The sequence below is a fragment of the Aythya marila genome, assembly GCF_965140915.1.
Source record: "Aythya marila genome assembly, chromosome: 23".
Lineage (NCBI taxonomy): Eukaryota > Metazoa > Chordata > Aves > Anseriformes > Anatidae > Aythya > Aythya marila.
Window position 1 is genome coordinate 7,000,673 of NC_139064.1, and position 16,425 is coordinate 7,017,097.

Here is a 16,425-nt window from a genome sequence, read left to right on the forward strand (position 1 = left end):
CGACAAACTGAAGTGTCTCAGTGCTTCTTGTAGATGAAACCACTCAACCTGCATTTGTAAATCATCCTTTCCCAATTTCCCCCTTCTCAGCTATTTTCTGTCAAGTGTCTTATCTCCCTTAAAACTTTTCTGCAAATTACTTGCTCCTTTGACATTAAGATATAAGACTGCTGAAAGCTGTAACATGAACAGGTCTCTGATCTTCCAAACCCAGTTAAACCCAGTAATCAGACTTTAAGCTGATTTGAAAGTGAGTCAAGCTCTGCCTTTTGGTACTTTTTTTTTTTTTTTTTTTTTTTAGCTTTTTTATCTCTGATTTAGGGAGCAGTGATCCTGCTGTGGAGCAGGGAATGGGCCAGGTAATGCTCTTAACGTCCTTACCCTCTTCTCTCCTCTCCTGTGACCAAGGCTGAGCCTGTAACATTCATAGCCAAGATGGAGCCTTGGACTAAAAAGGGTTTCAAGTGACAATTTTTCACACTGAAAAAACAGAGGGAAGGAAAAGACAGGAGACATATGCCATGTTCTCGCTCTAATTTTCCATGGTCATCAGCTGCTCTCTAAGACAGATCAAGAAAGGAAAAAGAAAAAAAAGAAAAGCGGGAGGGGGGGAGGCTTCATTTCCAACAGCAATTACCAAATGAAACCTCTGCTTAATGGACATTTTCAGAGGGCATGGACACCACTTTGTGTTTCTGCTTTCTCATTACGACTCTTGCAGCTCCCAGCTGACAACCTGATAATTCTTACCGATAAAACAATCTTTTTTGGTTATTACTGCGTTCTGGCACTGTCCCTGCTTGCCTGGCTTGCCTTGAGAATTGTCAAGATTACGGAGTGAGCCGTGAAAACATAGTTAGCGGGTGGAAAATAAAAAAATATAAAAAAGGCAAAATGCTCACTTTTTTCTGCTTCCTTTCCTAATTTTCTCTCTCCCATCCCTGCTTTTCCTATTATTTCAGTAGCACCTGTCCTTGTGAGTCTGAATAGAATATAGAGCTGATTAATGTTTCCTATGAAGTTTCTAAATCCCAGTTCAGAAGAGCAAGAGTTTCTGCTAGTGTTGGAGGCCCACGTGCCTTGCAGCATGTGGCATCTCCTGAGGCTGCTGGTGTGGGGTACCACTCTGCAGCAGACCCATCCTGTTGAGCATGCATGACCGTGACCTACTGGAGCACTGGTGATGAAAGTCAGACTTCTCTGCAAGTATGTGGGTGCTGGAGGGGATGGGGCTCCTGAAATCCCTGGGAATATGGTGCTTGACATGTTCCTGGATTTGCCAAGATATTCGGAGAGCTTTTTAACCAGTTGCATATACGTGGGTAGAAATCCAGAAAGGATGCCTGTGCTCCTTCCTGCACATCTTCAGCTGGCTAGGAACACGTTTAAGTTAAGCTGCAATAAATTAAATGAAATATAAGCATTCACATGGGGGCTTACATTGGTTTAACTGCACGAGTTAGAAAATGATTGAGCTTTGCAGTTTTGCCCTGTAGGCAATGCCTAACAACTCATTTGAAAACAAGTTTAGTTGCAAGAACTTGTGTCACACTTAACCTTGGTTTAGGATTAATCATCAGTCAATGATTAAATTGAGTTAATGTAAATTAGGATTGAATTGATTTAGGGTGGTTCGCGTGGAGACTGTCCTGGTTTTAACACATTGATTTTAAAGAGCAACTTTTTCTGCAGCCCGGCGCGACACAGCATATTGAGCTGCCGTTCAGTTGGCGGGTGTGGGCTTCTTGTTCTGTGCCTGTTTCAGGGCGATAATTCACACGCAGCAAGGCTCCTGATCTTTAAAACCTCCAGGGCAATACAGCGAGTTGCAATCCAGTCAGTGCACTCTCTCCCAACTTCTCCCGTTTCAGATCTCTCCATATCCAGAGGAAGAGCGGGACTTTAAGCACTGGTAAGCCAGCAGCACTTCTCAGATGCTCATCAAATAGCTAACACAAAGGAGACCCCAATGAGCAGATATTGGATTGATGTATACTGATAATTGAATACATACTGAATTGCCTTTGCATTTAAGGCCTTCCAGCATCAGACAGCAGCACTACATCCATGTGCTAACACTCAAGCTGTCTCTCTAAGATAGCCCACATTTGGTTTAGGGATGCTTTGCCAGCATTTGTTCTTGCTTTTGCACCATTTTCTTTGCAAGACACGTGCCCAGCCTGCATCGAACACCAGAGGTGGGCTGCATATGGGCACCTGGGTTTGCACCTCATCTGGCTGGAAAGTGAAGCACTTGTTCTGGGGAAAAAAACAGAAGGACTTGACACTTGGAATGGTTTTCAGTCATGACAAAGCCAAGGAATTATGATGGATTTCAAAGAGAGAAAATAAAGCATAATGCCAGCACTTAGCACACCCTGATGTGAAATAGGTTACCATGAATCAGCATGCTTTTTGTGGAAAATGAGAAGTTTCACCTCCTCCGGAGGTGTGAGACATGTCAGCCATGGCAGGAGATGTCCTGGGGGCTTCAAACTGTTACTGCCTCCTTCAGGGTGTGGAAATGAGAAGAGAGCTGTGCTAAACCACTGCATTTGGGGGTTGTCATCCCTAAGAGCTTGGCTGCTTAGCTTTGTGTGTCTTGTGAGACTGAAGCTGAAACTTCAGCAAACGGCAGTGCTGAAGCAGGGCTGCTGCGTCCTTTCATCCCCTGATGTGCGTGAAGCCCCTGACACGTACCAGAGGGTCGCACTGGGGGCCTGGAAGCAGAGGGGAGAGCAGCAGGCAGATCTTCTGAGTTGCTGTGGTTTGTAGCAGGTTCTCAGCTGTGCATCCTGGTTTAAGGGAGTGCATGAAGGGGAAGAGGAGAGCAGAGGACTGGTGTCCCCTTGTAATACAAAATATCACTGGTTCCTGAGAGCCTGCTGCTCTTCTGTCCTTAGATCATGACAGCTCCAGTACAGTAGTTGCTATCCTGAATGACATGATTAGAGGAAGTGCCTGGCACCTCTTTGCCAGGGCTTTTTTAATTCATTGTAAATATTTTGGAACCCACCCCTGGCAAACTGACAGCCTTGTCCCTCTTTCTCACCTCTCTCTCCAGGTCAAGCATCTTCCTTCACGCAGCAGCCCCAGGACCAGGTGGTGATTGCTGGGCAGCCCGTGACACTGCTGTGTGCCATCCCCGAGTACAATGGCATCGTGCTGTGGATCAAAGACGGACTTGCCCTTGGAGTTGGACGGGATCTCTCAAGTAAGTCATGGCACTGCCATCCTGGGGCAGCAGAAGCTGCTTGTGTAGAGCAGATCATTGCTACCCCCCACCCCAAAGTCATAATTAATTAAAAAACACTATAAGGGTAATAGATATTTTGTTTAAAGAAGACCTCTTTTTAAGGAAAAAGAAAAGAAATGCTTAGAGCAATTGAAAGCTGGCTTCAGTTTCTCTTTAACAGCTTCAGAACAAATATTTGTTTTGAGAATAATGAGTGTTTTCATTTGAACTGCAAAACCCTCCAGCTAGCCCAAACACAAGTGTCAAAACTTGGAATAAACAAAAACTTTTATTCCTGCTCGAAGCTAAACAGTTGGTCTCCCACAGGTGTGACCTTTGGAAAGCCTTGCTTTGGTTTGGGTTGGCTTTTCGAAACAAATGTCCTGTTTCCAAAATGCCGTCTGAAATGCTTCATAAACATTGAAAGTGCCTCTTTTGGCATTCTCAAAACAAAAGCCTTTGCTTTGGATAAATGTATTTATTGAGATCCAGTAGAGCCCACAAGCACTTGTGGCTTCCTTAAGCTGTACTTCTGGCAAATTACAGTTTGGTCACAAAATTCCCCAGACTTCTTGTTATTTAATCCTACGCGTGCATTGTGATGAATGGCTTTACTGCACCTGGAGAAGCCTGAAGCAAATGTGGAGAAGGGATCCAGTTTAGTCCATATATTTTGCTGATTTTTTTTTATATTCCCCAAAACGAAGGGGAAATGGGCATTCAAGAGTCGGAAGCCTGCGAGGGCACCGAGCCCTTGCAGGGACTGTGCAGAGCCTGGGGAAGCTCCAAGAGTTTGCAGCATATCAAGCAGCAGCAGCCAGAAACCAGGGGAAGAATCAGGTTTCTTGGTCTCCAGGGACCCTGCTCTTCTCTCAAGTGCAATGCCTGCTTTTTCCTTTTTTTTATTTGCTTGTTTGTTTGTGGTGTTTTTTGTTTTTTGTATTTTTGTTTTTTGTTTTTGTATGTATAATTACTCATTTCTCAGACTTGACTGAGTGAGCAGTCCCCTCTTCAAATGTTTTTCAAAGCTCAGTGCCACAACTTTTCCATACATTAGAGAGCTGATCTCTCCCTACAAGACCTTGCAACATGGACGGGTGACAACAGCTCCACTGAAGTACGTGGCTCATGTGAATGACTTCCACAATTAACAGAGCTGGGGCTGCTTTAGCAGGAGGAACTGCCAGCTTGCACGATACCAGCTCAGCCAGTCATCTAATTAGCTAAATACAAACAAACCCATCATTTGTATTTCTCGCGGTTCAGGAGAGCAAATCCTGCTGTTGATAGCTTGCGAAACAACAAAAACACGAGAGTGTGCCAGGCTGCCTACAGTCCCCAGCACATTAATCACCAGCAGGCGGAGGGATGCGCTGATGGCAGCATCCTTCCCGGCCCTGTCGGGTGTCTCGCTGTCCCACGTGAAGGGAGACCCCTGCCCAACCTTTACACAGACCTAATAGTGGAAATATCTCGGGGTTTCAACCCAAGTATGTGTGTAAAAATCTGGTGTAAGGAATTCGAGATATGCTGTGGCATGGCTTGCAGGAGCCAGAGGTGGCAGAAGAGCTGGCCCCGAAGCATGGGCTGTGCTTGCATCCTGGTGAGCAGCCCCAGTAGCAGGCTGATGTTCGCACGGTGACTTTTAGCTGTCGCATGGCTTTGCAAGGATGGCCCAAGGTCAGGTTTGGCCCATCTCACAGCCCAGCAGAAGCCTTGCTCCACCTGCAGCTGGGCACGTCGCCCCTCTGAAAATAGAGGCAAACCCCGGGCTATGCAAATCCCGTCCTTTTTCTAGGGATTTCAGCTTAATGCTCCTCATCAGTGCTTCCTTTCTGAACAGCTAGGTCAAAATCTGCAGTCTCTTCCTGAGCTTTGGGAGGCCTCTGTCTGTTTGGGCTGGCTGCCACGGAGGGGATGAAGCTACTGGTGTGATGGGAAGGCTGGGGCTCTACCCCCACATTGTCTGCCCTTCATTTTTGGGCTTCTCTGACTCATGCTTTGCATCCAACAGGCTACCCACGCTATCTGGTCGTAGGAGACCATCTGTCTGGAGAGCATCACTTGAAAATCCTGAGAGCTGATCTCCAAGATGATGCTGTCTATGAATGTCAGGCCATCCAAGCAGCCATCCGATCCCGACCTGCCCGGCTGACTGTTCTCGGTAAGTCCAGGCTCACCATCACTCGGAGCTTATTTGAGGGTTTTCTGTCCTTGCGGATGCAAAATGTTGTGTTGTTAAATCAAGATGACTGGAAAAGAGCCCACTGTGAGAGTAATGCTTTGTGATTTCAGGAGCAAAGGAAGGTGTTCACGGAGCAGAGCATTGCTGGGATGGGCATGGTGTTTGGTACTGCAGCTCCAAATCCAGGTGCCCCTTCAGGAGGGCATGTACACAAATTTAAGGCCATGAGGGGTGTCAGTGGCATCAGCGCATTATGCTGTGCCCTGGCTGTGATGTTGTTGTGTGCAGGACCAGGAGGAAAAGTTGGTTTTCCTACTGGATCTCTTATCATTGTGCACTTGTTGGAGATTAATCTTTCCCATGAGCAGCACAACAGGATGGAGCATGGGACTGCAAACAGGAGGCTGCTCCCAGCATCTTACAAAGCCCCTTGTTGGGTGGGAGCTGGAAAAGGGGCTTTGTTGACAGGTTGGAAAAGTGTGTTGGGTGCTTTTCAGGAGTGCTGGGAAAAGGCAGGCTGGACCAGTGAAACTTCCCAGTATGGATGTGGCTTCAGAGAAATGGATGCAAATGTTGTTTTTCTTGAAAATCCTGAACGTAAAACAGTGTTTTCTGTCTATATTGCTTCCAGATATATATCCTGATTATTGAAGTCCAAAGTGAAAGTATTGATGGTTTTTAGGTTTGTTAAAATTAAAGTTTGGGTTTGTTTTGTTGGTGCTGTTGTCATTTTCTTAGTTAATTTTGGGGGGAAAATATTGTAGGATGCAAACCAAGAGTTTTAGTGGCTTTAGTCAGCTCAATGCTAATTAGTGCTAAGCAGTCAAAGAAGTGAATTAAAGATGGAGTGTTGGATGCAGGCATACCTCACAGGAGTCCGTGCACCGCCAAGAAAACGAGCTGTAACTTTGGGTTTGTAGTATCCCCTCCATTTGATCTTCTCCCTGTGCCACCCTGCACAGCTCCCTGTCCCCAAACCCCCCCCAGCCACTGCCTCCTCCCTCCCTGCCCCCATCGATGATGATGATTTCTGTTCGATCCAGCCTTCTGCTCCGTGAACTCTTCTCAGCAGCTCCGAGTTCTGACATGCATCCCTACGTGAGCAAAGCCTGGAAATAAATGGGAGAGTGGCACAGGGCTGCCAGTGAGGCTTCTTCACTCACCATCAACCTCCGCAAGCTGTGCCACCTTCCCTTCCCTCACCAGGGCTGCCTCCTTCTGCTGCGAAGTCGGAAGACGTTGCTGGAGCCAGACAAAAGAAATAATGTTATTTAATTAGAGCTAAAGATTTCAAAACTAATTTAGTCCCAGGGTGCACAGGCGTACGTCAGTGCTCTGAGCTGCTGCGGAGCATTGATTGAGCAGAGAGATGTTTTTGTGGATCAAAAGGAAATCGTTATTATCTTTGGGGTTATGGAATGTGTTGAATAGATGGTAGTTAATGTTTATGTGAATATACATGGTAGCTGCTAATTGGTACATTTACCTAAGATGTTCAGCAACTTATGTTTGCAGCATGCTCTCCTTTTAAGAAAATTAAAGTTACAGCACATTCAATTTAAACCCGATCAATGAGAAAATGGGGTTTGCAACCCACTGGTAGCCCATTTCTTGCTCCGGCTGAACTTGTGCAGACGTTCTGGGGAAGCTGGGTGCTGGCTGGGGAGGTGTGAGGGGTAGCACGTCACAGGCAGATGCCTCCAGCACCCTGCCCGGATGCATGTTGTGGGTCGTCATGGCACCACAGCACCCTTTTCTCCAGTTTCGATCAGGATGTGTAGGCTCAAGGAGCCCGTGATGGTTGTGAGTGAAGCAGGTGCCTCCGAAGCGATGTGCATCTCCAAAGTTTTGGCTGCCTGGGAGGTGAGAGATGCAGCAGGCGACCTCATCTGTCTCGTTTGAAGAAGTCATCTGTGGGGTGTTCCTTGTCACTTCTGATTGTTGTCAGGGCTGATTTTTAAATCCAGAGGGATGGTTTTCCTTAGAATTGTAAAAGTCTTCTGCTCAAAACCCAACCTAACTCAAGCCCATGTTCCTGGAAGCCTCAGCACCCTTCTGTGCCTGTGGGGAGGGGAGCTGGGCTTGGGCTTCCAGCAGCCCCCGTTTGGAGGATGCTGCTCACACCTCCAGCATCCTGACAGGTGCAGGGGATGGAGATCCCCCTCCTGGAAACTGTCATTTCTGAAGGATCCGTGTGGAAGTGGAGCTTCATGGTTCTGCTAGCAAAGCAGCCGGCTGCCCCCCACCCACAGTGCTGGAGTGGCAATGATTTCATAACCCCTGCGGTGGCAATGCTTTCTCTTTATTCACCTGGGTTCTTGCAGCATTTACAGAAGGAGGCGATGCACTGCAGCTGTTACCAGGGTTATTATGCAATAAAGCAGTGTACGTGGCCGCTGTAAAGCTACACCGCTGTGCAAATAATCGGCAGCTCTGTGTCCAAAGCTATGCACAGCTCTGCAAAAAGGAACAGGACCTCAGGCCAAGCCACAAGCCCTTCCAGCTCATTCTGCACTGCGTCCTCCTGCACATGCCTGGGCTGTCCACACTGGGACTTCTCACACTTCATCTTTGACAGGAAACAAAGCCCGAATCACTGTGTTCTGTCCAGCTTCACCCAGGGTTGCTGGTGAAACCATAGGCATTGCATAGGCAGGAGGGGATCCCCGAGTCCTCCCCAGCATACAAACCATGCATATCTCAACATGGCAAACAGTTTCCTTTAGAGCCTTTTGCAGAGCTGTGAGGTCCTCATGACTCAGAGTCCATAGTGTGGAGCTGGCTCAGGGCCCCCTGTGCTGGGCCATTTCACCCCATCCTCCTCTGTCACACCCAAGCCTTGTCCCCTGAAAAATACCTTTGCTCACCTGTTTTTCTGCATGGGTTGGTGCTGCCTTGCCCGTTCTTGCCAGCTTTTCCACTTCCTTGGTATCAAGAAATCCCCTATTGCCTCCAAATTCAGTTTCCAACTGCTGTCATTCATGTCTGACAACAGCTTTACGGGTCTGCTGCCTCCTACTCCCCTGCTCAGATGCAGAGCTACACCATATTTTAATTAAATATTAAAGATTTTGTCACATTGTTTTCAAATCTACATGGTTAAATGTAGTGGAACAGATCATTCCATAGCTTCAGAAGTCCAAACACTCAAGCAGATGAGCCTATTAGTGTCATCAGCATCGGGAGAAGTCTTGTGTTTGTAGAGTTTCAGGCACAGATATTGCTGGGGTACCTGGCTAACCCATCCTGAAGCAGAAGGAGCTGCTTTCTCCAGGTGCAGAGCCTCATTCCCTGCTTGTTCTCCATCCTCCTGTTGCCTGCATTGCCCCAGGGATAAAGCCACTGCTCTCCATCCAGGGGACACCAACCCTGGCAAGGAAGGCAGCAACTGGTAACAGGCGAGGAGATGGGATCTGGGAGATGTGGAGGCATCCACGTGCCCCACTAAAAGACCAAGGGACCTCTGGCAGGTCATCCAGTACTGCCAAGGCTGCTTGGACAAGCCCCTTGGATGCACTGTGAGCTTCAGGGAGTCCCTGGACCCACAGCAGGACCATGTACTGGGAGGACAGGGACTGTTTGGCTGATTCCAGAAGCCACTGGAGGGCTCTCTGTTACCTGGCACATCTTTAATGGCAGGGCTTCTTAATTTATGATCTATTTAACCAAACCGGGGCATTAATTAAATAAAGTAAGAGCCTGATTAGGACTTGGAGAAATTTGAAAATAAAATCAGACAGCAATCGAGCGAAATTGCAAAGCAAACACTTTGGCTGTAACCACCGGAGACTTCCCTCCGGTCTTCCATCAAAGCTGGGAGCAGGGAGGGCAAATACAAGAGATTATATAGCCAACAGATGTGTGTTGTTAAAATATGCATCTGCCAGCCGTGTAGCTGAAGGTGCCAGAGGGCTAGCTCATGGAGCCTTCTGCACTCAGGGGACCGTGAATGAATTGGAGGCCTTGCCAGCCGAGCTGGGATTTGCAGACACGTTAATTAGTGTTGAGTTCCCAGCTCTCAAACGCAACCAAGCGAGAAGCTTGGAAGGCAGTGTTGGAGCGGGGAAAAGAGGGGGAAGAGGTGAGCCCTGGCTCGCTGCGCCCGTCCAGCAGTGCTGGGGAGCCAGGAAAAGGCTGCAGGAACCAAAACTCAGGGGTTGTATGGCTCCACAGCCTAGTGTGGGGAAAGGGTTATTCCCAGAGGGATGCTGGTGGGAGCCTGGTGACAGTCAGGACAAAGGGACCACACGGGTGTAAGGATGGAGACTGAGGAGTGAGTAACTGATGTGCAATTAACTCGTACATTCACCTTTCATAGTTTAATTCTCCCCCCCCTCCACAGCCTCTTCCAATATTAACTCTGCCTTCATGTGTGTCCCATTAGAAATGAAGCTTTCTTAAATCAACATAAATTATTTAATGCTACAGATAAAGTTAATTTGAAGTGAGAGCTCCTGTCTTATAAGATGGCACAAGCCAGGGACAGGAGAAGAGGAAGGTCACCTGGGTGCCAAGTGCATTCCCATTCAATCACAAGCCTTTTCCTCTTTTTTTTTTTTTTTTTCCTTTTTATTTTATTCTAATGTCTCTTTCCAGCCCTCCCCTGCAGAGCAGAGTAAGCTGTTTCTATTACCGAAATGGTCGTTGGCAGCTTGAGACATCTGCGTTTCCCAGCTTTCCTGCTCTTTAGCAGAGTTTGATCAGAAAATGAAGAGGTTATGGCCTGGGAAAGGCCATTTTTCAGTATCAGTTTGTAATGCCAAGCTGCAATGAGAAAATGTGGAATAGGGGATGTTTCAAAGCCAGAACCGGTCCAGCCTGGAACTATCTCAACTATTTTTCTGTACTTTTTAACAGAATTTAATTCTTTGCAAAATTCAGCCTGAAACAGCATGCAGAGTCAGAATGTCAGTGTGGAACAAAAAAAAAAAAAAAAAAAAAAAAGTGATGAAAATGCAATCATTTTCTTCCAGATTGTCTCTTAGCCTTGAAACACATTTGGTCTTCACGAAGACCTTTTCTGCTGGGAATATTTTCAGTGGTGAAATAGTAACCAGGTCTACTGAGAATGAGGCAGCAACATCAAACAATCGAGTGGAAATCCCAGATAACTTAAATGTTTGATGCCGTGTCTGAGCAGCTTAAGTTTACAGCACTCAGCTGACTCCTCTTGCTAGCAGTGGGGGGAAAGGTGTCCTTGCATGGGTGTCCATGCAGTTTTTGGAGGGGCTCAAGTGCCGAGCACCCTGTCTGGAGGAGGAGGAAGATGGCAAGCATCCGCACCAGCTCTGCTCTCCTTGCTTGGAAGGGAATGAGCAAAACCTTAAGGGCCTCCATCCCTGGGAAACCCATCTTGTGGTGCTGGGTCAATGTACCACGTGGGACGTAGCCACTGGCCTTGGGCTCTGCTGCCTTCATTAGCACAGAATAATGTCTTACTAATTATGTGTGTGGCACATACATGAAGGGCTTGGTTTCACAACAAAGGGATGCTTGCCCTTCTGCTGTTTGTTATGCAGATGTAGAGCACAACACATGTTTGGGGGTTCCAGTCGCCACAAAAATGTGAAAAGCCACTGCCGTAAGGATGCTGGAGGGACCTTATCAGGAGCTACTGGGAAATCTGGACCTTTCACTGGTAGCCCATTTTGTGCCCTGCTCTTGCCAGCACCATGGTGAGCACAAGCCTGTCCCAGTCTGATGAAAAAGCCTGGGTAATCTGCCACTGTGTAAGCAAGAATTGGGAAAAAAAAATAAAATAAAATCAAATGCATTTAAAATGATGAATATATTCTTTCCCAGCAGGACAGGACTGCATCTTAGCAGTGGCTGGTGTTTAATCACACCGTTAAACTGGGAGTGAGGAGCCGAGCACTGAGCAGACACTGCCGCCACTCGATCAGCCCCAGGCTCAATGTGGTCAGTTCACAACATTTTAGGGGCAGTCTTGCAAAATTCGGGTTTTCTTCCAGCCCAGAGCCCTGGGGTTAGTCAATGCTGTGGAAGCCATCATGGTCTTCAGGTCTAGTCCTGGATGCCACAGGGCTGGGCTTGGGTGAGGAAGGGAGATTTGTGTACCTGGAAGCTCGTGTGTTCCCTGAACTCTGTCCCTCAGCCGAGCAGCAATGCCACTTCCCCTGTCACCCTTCACCTTGCCTCTGTCCTCGGCACTGCAACAGCATTCCTACCCACATGCTGAAGAGCGAGCAACCAAAGAGTATATCGGAGGAAAGGCATTTAGCAATGATTAATGTCAGGAGTCTTGCGCCAATCTGCGATTTCTTGTCTCGACATGGGGGGACTGACCCGTGCTTTTATCAAGCACAAAGCGTTTGGCTTTGCTATGGTGAGTCTTGTGATCTGTACTGAACTGATGGATACAGAGCACATAGGGCTGATAAAAGCCCATCCTGAGTCTCTTTGGATGCCTTGGTGGCTCTGAAGATGCCATGAAATTGAGGCGGGGAGGGAGTAGCATTTAGTTTGTCCCCCCTCTCTGCATGGAGTGCCAGGTCTGTCTGTACTCTGGGGAGGCTGAGCATGACGCCAGCCCACGTTGTGGGCACGGGGCTGCCTGTGGGACAAACATCTTTTGAGGTGTCTGCAGCTGGTGGTGGGGACCCAGTCACTTCGCTGCTCCATGCTGGCCAGGCTGGCAGATCTTAATGAGGCCCACAACCAGCACAGACATTTCAGAGCCTCTGGGCCAGGTGAGGCTGCGCAGCCTGCAGCACCAAGCAGCTGTGGCCCCAGGTGTGCGCCTCAATGGGCAGCAAGCCTAATTAAGGGCTCTGGAACCACCAGTTTCACATCATTTTAACAGGGGGCTCTTGCTTGCTGTCAGGCTCAGAAAAGCAAGAGGCTGAAAAGCAGAGGCCTCCTGCTGTGTGTCAAAATCCCGCCATCCTGACATGTTGACCACGTGCACTGCTGCACTGTGCCTCCTCCTGCTCTCTGCATCTCACCCCAAATCCTCCCGTCTGTAGTACTCCCTCTGCTACCCCCTTGGCATCGCACAGGATCTCATGGCTCCTGCTCCATTCAGAGCTCAGGGCCTGGGGAGCTTGCTCTGCTTTATGTCACAGAATGTCACAGAAGGGTCGAGGTGGACCCTCTGGGTCCCTCTGGTCCAACCGTGCCCCAGCAGGGCCACGCGGAGCAGGGTGCCCAGCCCCATGACCAGGCAGGCTTGAAGCTCTCCAAGGAGGAGCCCCAGCACCTCTGGGGGCAGCCGGTGTCAGGGCTGCGGCACCCGCCCCGCACAGCAGTGCTTCCCAAGTGGCAGGGGGAGCCAACAGGGCTCTGGACTGGGCCCACAGCCTCTGGGCCTGGGCCTGGATGCCACCAAGAGGAGCCTGGGTCCTCCTTTGCACCCTCCCTCCAGGTACATGGACACAGTGATGGGCTCCCCCCTGACTATGCCCTTTTGGACCACTGCTGTGCTGCGTGCTGCATCACACAGACCAAGCACATGCACGTGCAAAGCTCCCATTGCCTCGCACACCCACACACGTTCTTCCCTCTCTTGCCAATGAGCTGAAACACCCACATGCATACTGCCCTGCATCTGCACCACGCATACACACACACCTCCTCCTGGCCCTCAGGTGTGCAGTGCGTCCCTCTTGACACGGTGCAACGTGCAGTGCCACGTGTGTGGAGTCATGGCTGTGGGCGGCCACTGGGATGGGGATGTGTCCTTGCAGGGAGCTCGGGGGGCTGCCAGGGACCTGACACCAGCACTGTCTCCCTCTCCCCTTGGCAGCTGGCAGAGAAGAATGAGGCCCTCAGAGCGTGACATCACCTGAGCGACAGCCCCCGCTTTCCTATCGATCCCCTCGATGAAAAATGAGCCCAAGGCTCAGCAGAGGCAGGGACAGCCAGGAAAGCAGAGAAAAGGCTTTGGGAGAGGGTGCAGGACAGCAGCAGCCTGGGTATTCCTGCTGCCTGCCAGCCCCGCACCGCTGCTTGCGACTGGCCCAGGGCACGTGCGTACTGGCGTGGTTCCAGCTCCCAGGTAACTGGGTTGTTGAGCCCAGGGATTAATTTCTGTTCTTGTTACGCATCCACTGCAGTGCTGTCTGTCCTGGCGTTCCTGAGTAGTGTTTGCTTCTGGAAGCCCCTGTCTGAGAGGCTGACAGATGTCAGCTTCGCATCCGAGACTAGGACAGGGATTGCTCTGGGGCTGTGGCATCCTTAGCAGCCTCTTTTAGCCAGACTTGGCCTTCAGAATTGGATAACCGTCTCTTAATGATTCATCTGTGTGTGTCCTTTGTAATTGGTGAGCAAATAACCTCTCTCCCAGGATATTCACCTTGTGCTGTAGTAGAGGTTGGACAAATGGCCCTCTGGAAGGGGTTTTTAGTATTTTTTTGACATTAAAGGGTGCTCTCATTAGGAGCTGACCATGCAGATACTTCAGATTCATCCAGGATAGCAGCAACCTCCCCACTGCTTCCCAAGAGTCTGCCTTTGCCCAGATGCTTCCTCACCGAGGTGAGCAAAGAGTTTTGTCTCCAGGCTCCCTGCAGCCTCTGCCAAGGTGCTGAGAACTGTGATGGGATAAGTGCTTTGATAATTCATTAGCAGGTGGCTGAGGTTTGCCATGCGGGGCAAGGATGTGGGTGCTGAGCTGCAGCGGTGCGGAGGAGGCAAGAGCTGCAGTAAGTGCATGGTTTTGTGGCTGGCGGAGCCGCACTGCTGGGCTCCCATACCCCGACCTCTGCAGGGTGAGACAAGGGATTGGTAGCAAATTGTGGATTTAACACCTATGATGAATCTCCATTGCAGCATGAAATGAAAAAGGAAAAGGTAGCTAAAGTGAAGATCTCCCCTGGGCATCAGGAGGCTACAACTTATGAGCAGTGGGGAAAATAAAAATAAATTAAAAAAAAAAGGAAAAGAAAAACAAAAAGTAGGAAAAACTTGTTTCCTTTAACTAAATATTTCAGAATTTTTGCAAGCTGCTGCTTGCAGGTTAATAAGGACATGGGCTAAAGGCCGGGGTTCAAACCCATGACACATCAGAGCTTTCCAACTCCATCCCTCCTGCTTGCCATGATTAGGGACAATGAAATAGTATGGGTTGCTGGTCCTCAGGGGGCTTCATCACAGCACCCAGCGTAGCCTGGACCTGCACCAGCCATCTCCCTCTGGGACATGCCAGCAGAACATCCTTCCCTGGGGAGTACCATGATGCCCACAAGCTTCAGCTCAGCATTTGTCTCCCAAACATGCGGGCTCCCCACCACCGCAGCATCCATCCCTTGCTGCCCAGCAGTTCAGCAGCTGCTTCTGTAGGGTCTTTCCCCTCCTGGTTATTGGTGTGACTCTCTGAGAGCTCCTGTTGAGGTGGGCATGGGAAGCAGCAGCTGCCAGGAGCCGATGACCAGGCACACAGGTAGCGGGGCTGGAGATTCAGGAAGGACAATAGGCTTGGTGACAAAATACGGGCTCAGCACTTGTGGGAAAACCCTGTGTGTTGTCCTGGTGGTGTGGGCAGAAAGGGAATCCAATGATTTATAGCCCAGATAGAAGCACACGAGTTCACTTCTGTGCTGCCAAGGCCTCCACGTGCGACCTTGAGCAAGTCCTTCAGGCTTGGATCCTACGGAAAGGAAGAAAGGCCTGGGGGAAAGCAAAACAGGAAACTCTGGGTTATAAACATGATCTGCCTTGTGCCCCACATTCATTGCACTTACGGCTGCAACATGGATGGCATCCAAGAGAAGGTGGTTTCGTGCGGTCAGTTATTTCTGGGGCTGGGCAGCAGCCAAGCAGAAATGCTGCCGAGTCATACTTTTGGACACGAGAGTCTCTGTTCTCCTTCCAGTCATAAATCACACATGAGGAGGATGGGGAGGATGCTCTCATGGCCCTCACCCCCCGGTGATGCTGCAGGATGCAGCTGGCGCTGGGTCCCAGTAATGCGGGAGCATCAGCGGAGCCGAGGCAGCTGCTTCTTATTCAGGTTGTTGCTAGGGGAGCCTGCACAGATTTCTCATAGTGGGCGAGAAGTGACTTTCAAATCAAGAGGCAGCATGAAAAATTGCAAAGGGAAAATAAAGTCTTTTATGATATCACATTTAATTGCTAACAAAGGAAAAAAATCACCCCTCCTGCATTTGGTTCACCGGCTAAAGCTCAGACACCAGCTGCCCCATACGTGTTTGATTCCAACTGGTAGGTTTAAAAGATGCAGAAGGTATTTAATGATAATGATAATGATTTACATTTATATAGTTCCTTGTATCCACTGGGATCACAAAGTGCTTTATATATCTATGGATAAAAATATACTGGATAACAAGCACTCCATCCATCACCAAATCACAGCCACTTCCCAGCGAGGCAGCAAGCTGTTCAGGAGAGGGTTGCTGCATCTCCAGCGCTGCTCTCCCTTCCCACTGCTGCGGTACTTGGGGTGCTGTACGGTAATTTTGTAATAAAATCAGGTGATAAAAACACTTTAAAAACAACAATGTCATAAAAAGGAGAACCCTCGCTGTCATAAAGTTGCACACACCAGAACAGGAGGGGAAGGCGGAAGGGAGAAGGTTATAAATAGGGATTGTCGCTGTCGTGAAAATCAGCTCTGGAGGAGAAATGTCTGATAGCTGCTCAGGTCTGGAGGCCGAAGAGCCTGCCCCAGTGACAGCCAGGCTGGCAGTGGCATCTCCAGCAGGACAGATGCCACCAGGCTATGGGTGCAGGGCAACCTCCCAGGCTTAGGTTGGAAGTAGCACCTGGGATAATTCCTGAAGTTTGAGGGATGCTCCTGCCTCCGTTCCCTGTTGGTCCTGCTGAGCACGAGGGTGCTGAGCACAATCCTGCCACCATCCTTGCATTGCTGGATGAGCACCAGCATCTCATCATCATTTGTGGAGCCAGGAGTTGGGCTTGATGGTGCCTGTGGGTCCCTTCCAACTCAGGCTGTTCTGTTCCATGCTTCTTTCCCACATCAAGCATCACTGGCCCCACACCTGGCCCTACAAGGAGCCACTCC

General features: G+C 49.2%; 1 protein-coding gene across 2 annotated transcripts in view; it reads left to right on the top strand.

The window, feature by feature from the left end:
• Positions 1–16,425, top strand: part of KIRREL3 (kirre like nephrin family adhesion molecule 3) — a 316,007-nt gene that overhangs the window by 230,729 nt on the left and 68,853 nt on the right. For both annotated transcript variants that reach the window (XM_082778151.1, XM_082778152.1), the window contains exons 3-4: positions 3,065–3,214; positions 5,250–5,399. In XM_082778151.1, coding sequence (XP_082634277.1) covers positions 3,065–3,214; positions 5,250–5,399 — 300 coding nt within the window. The remainder of the gene's footprint in view (positions 1–3,064; positions 3,215–5,249; positions 5,400–16,425) is intronic.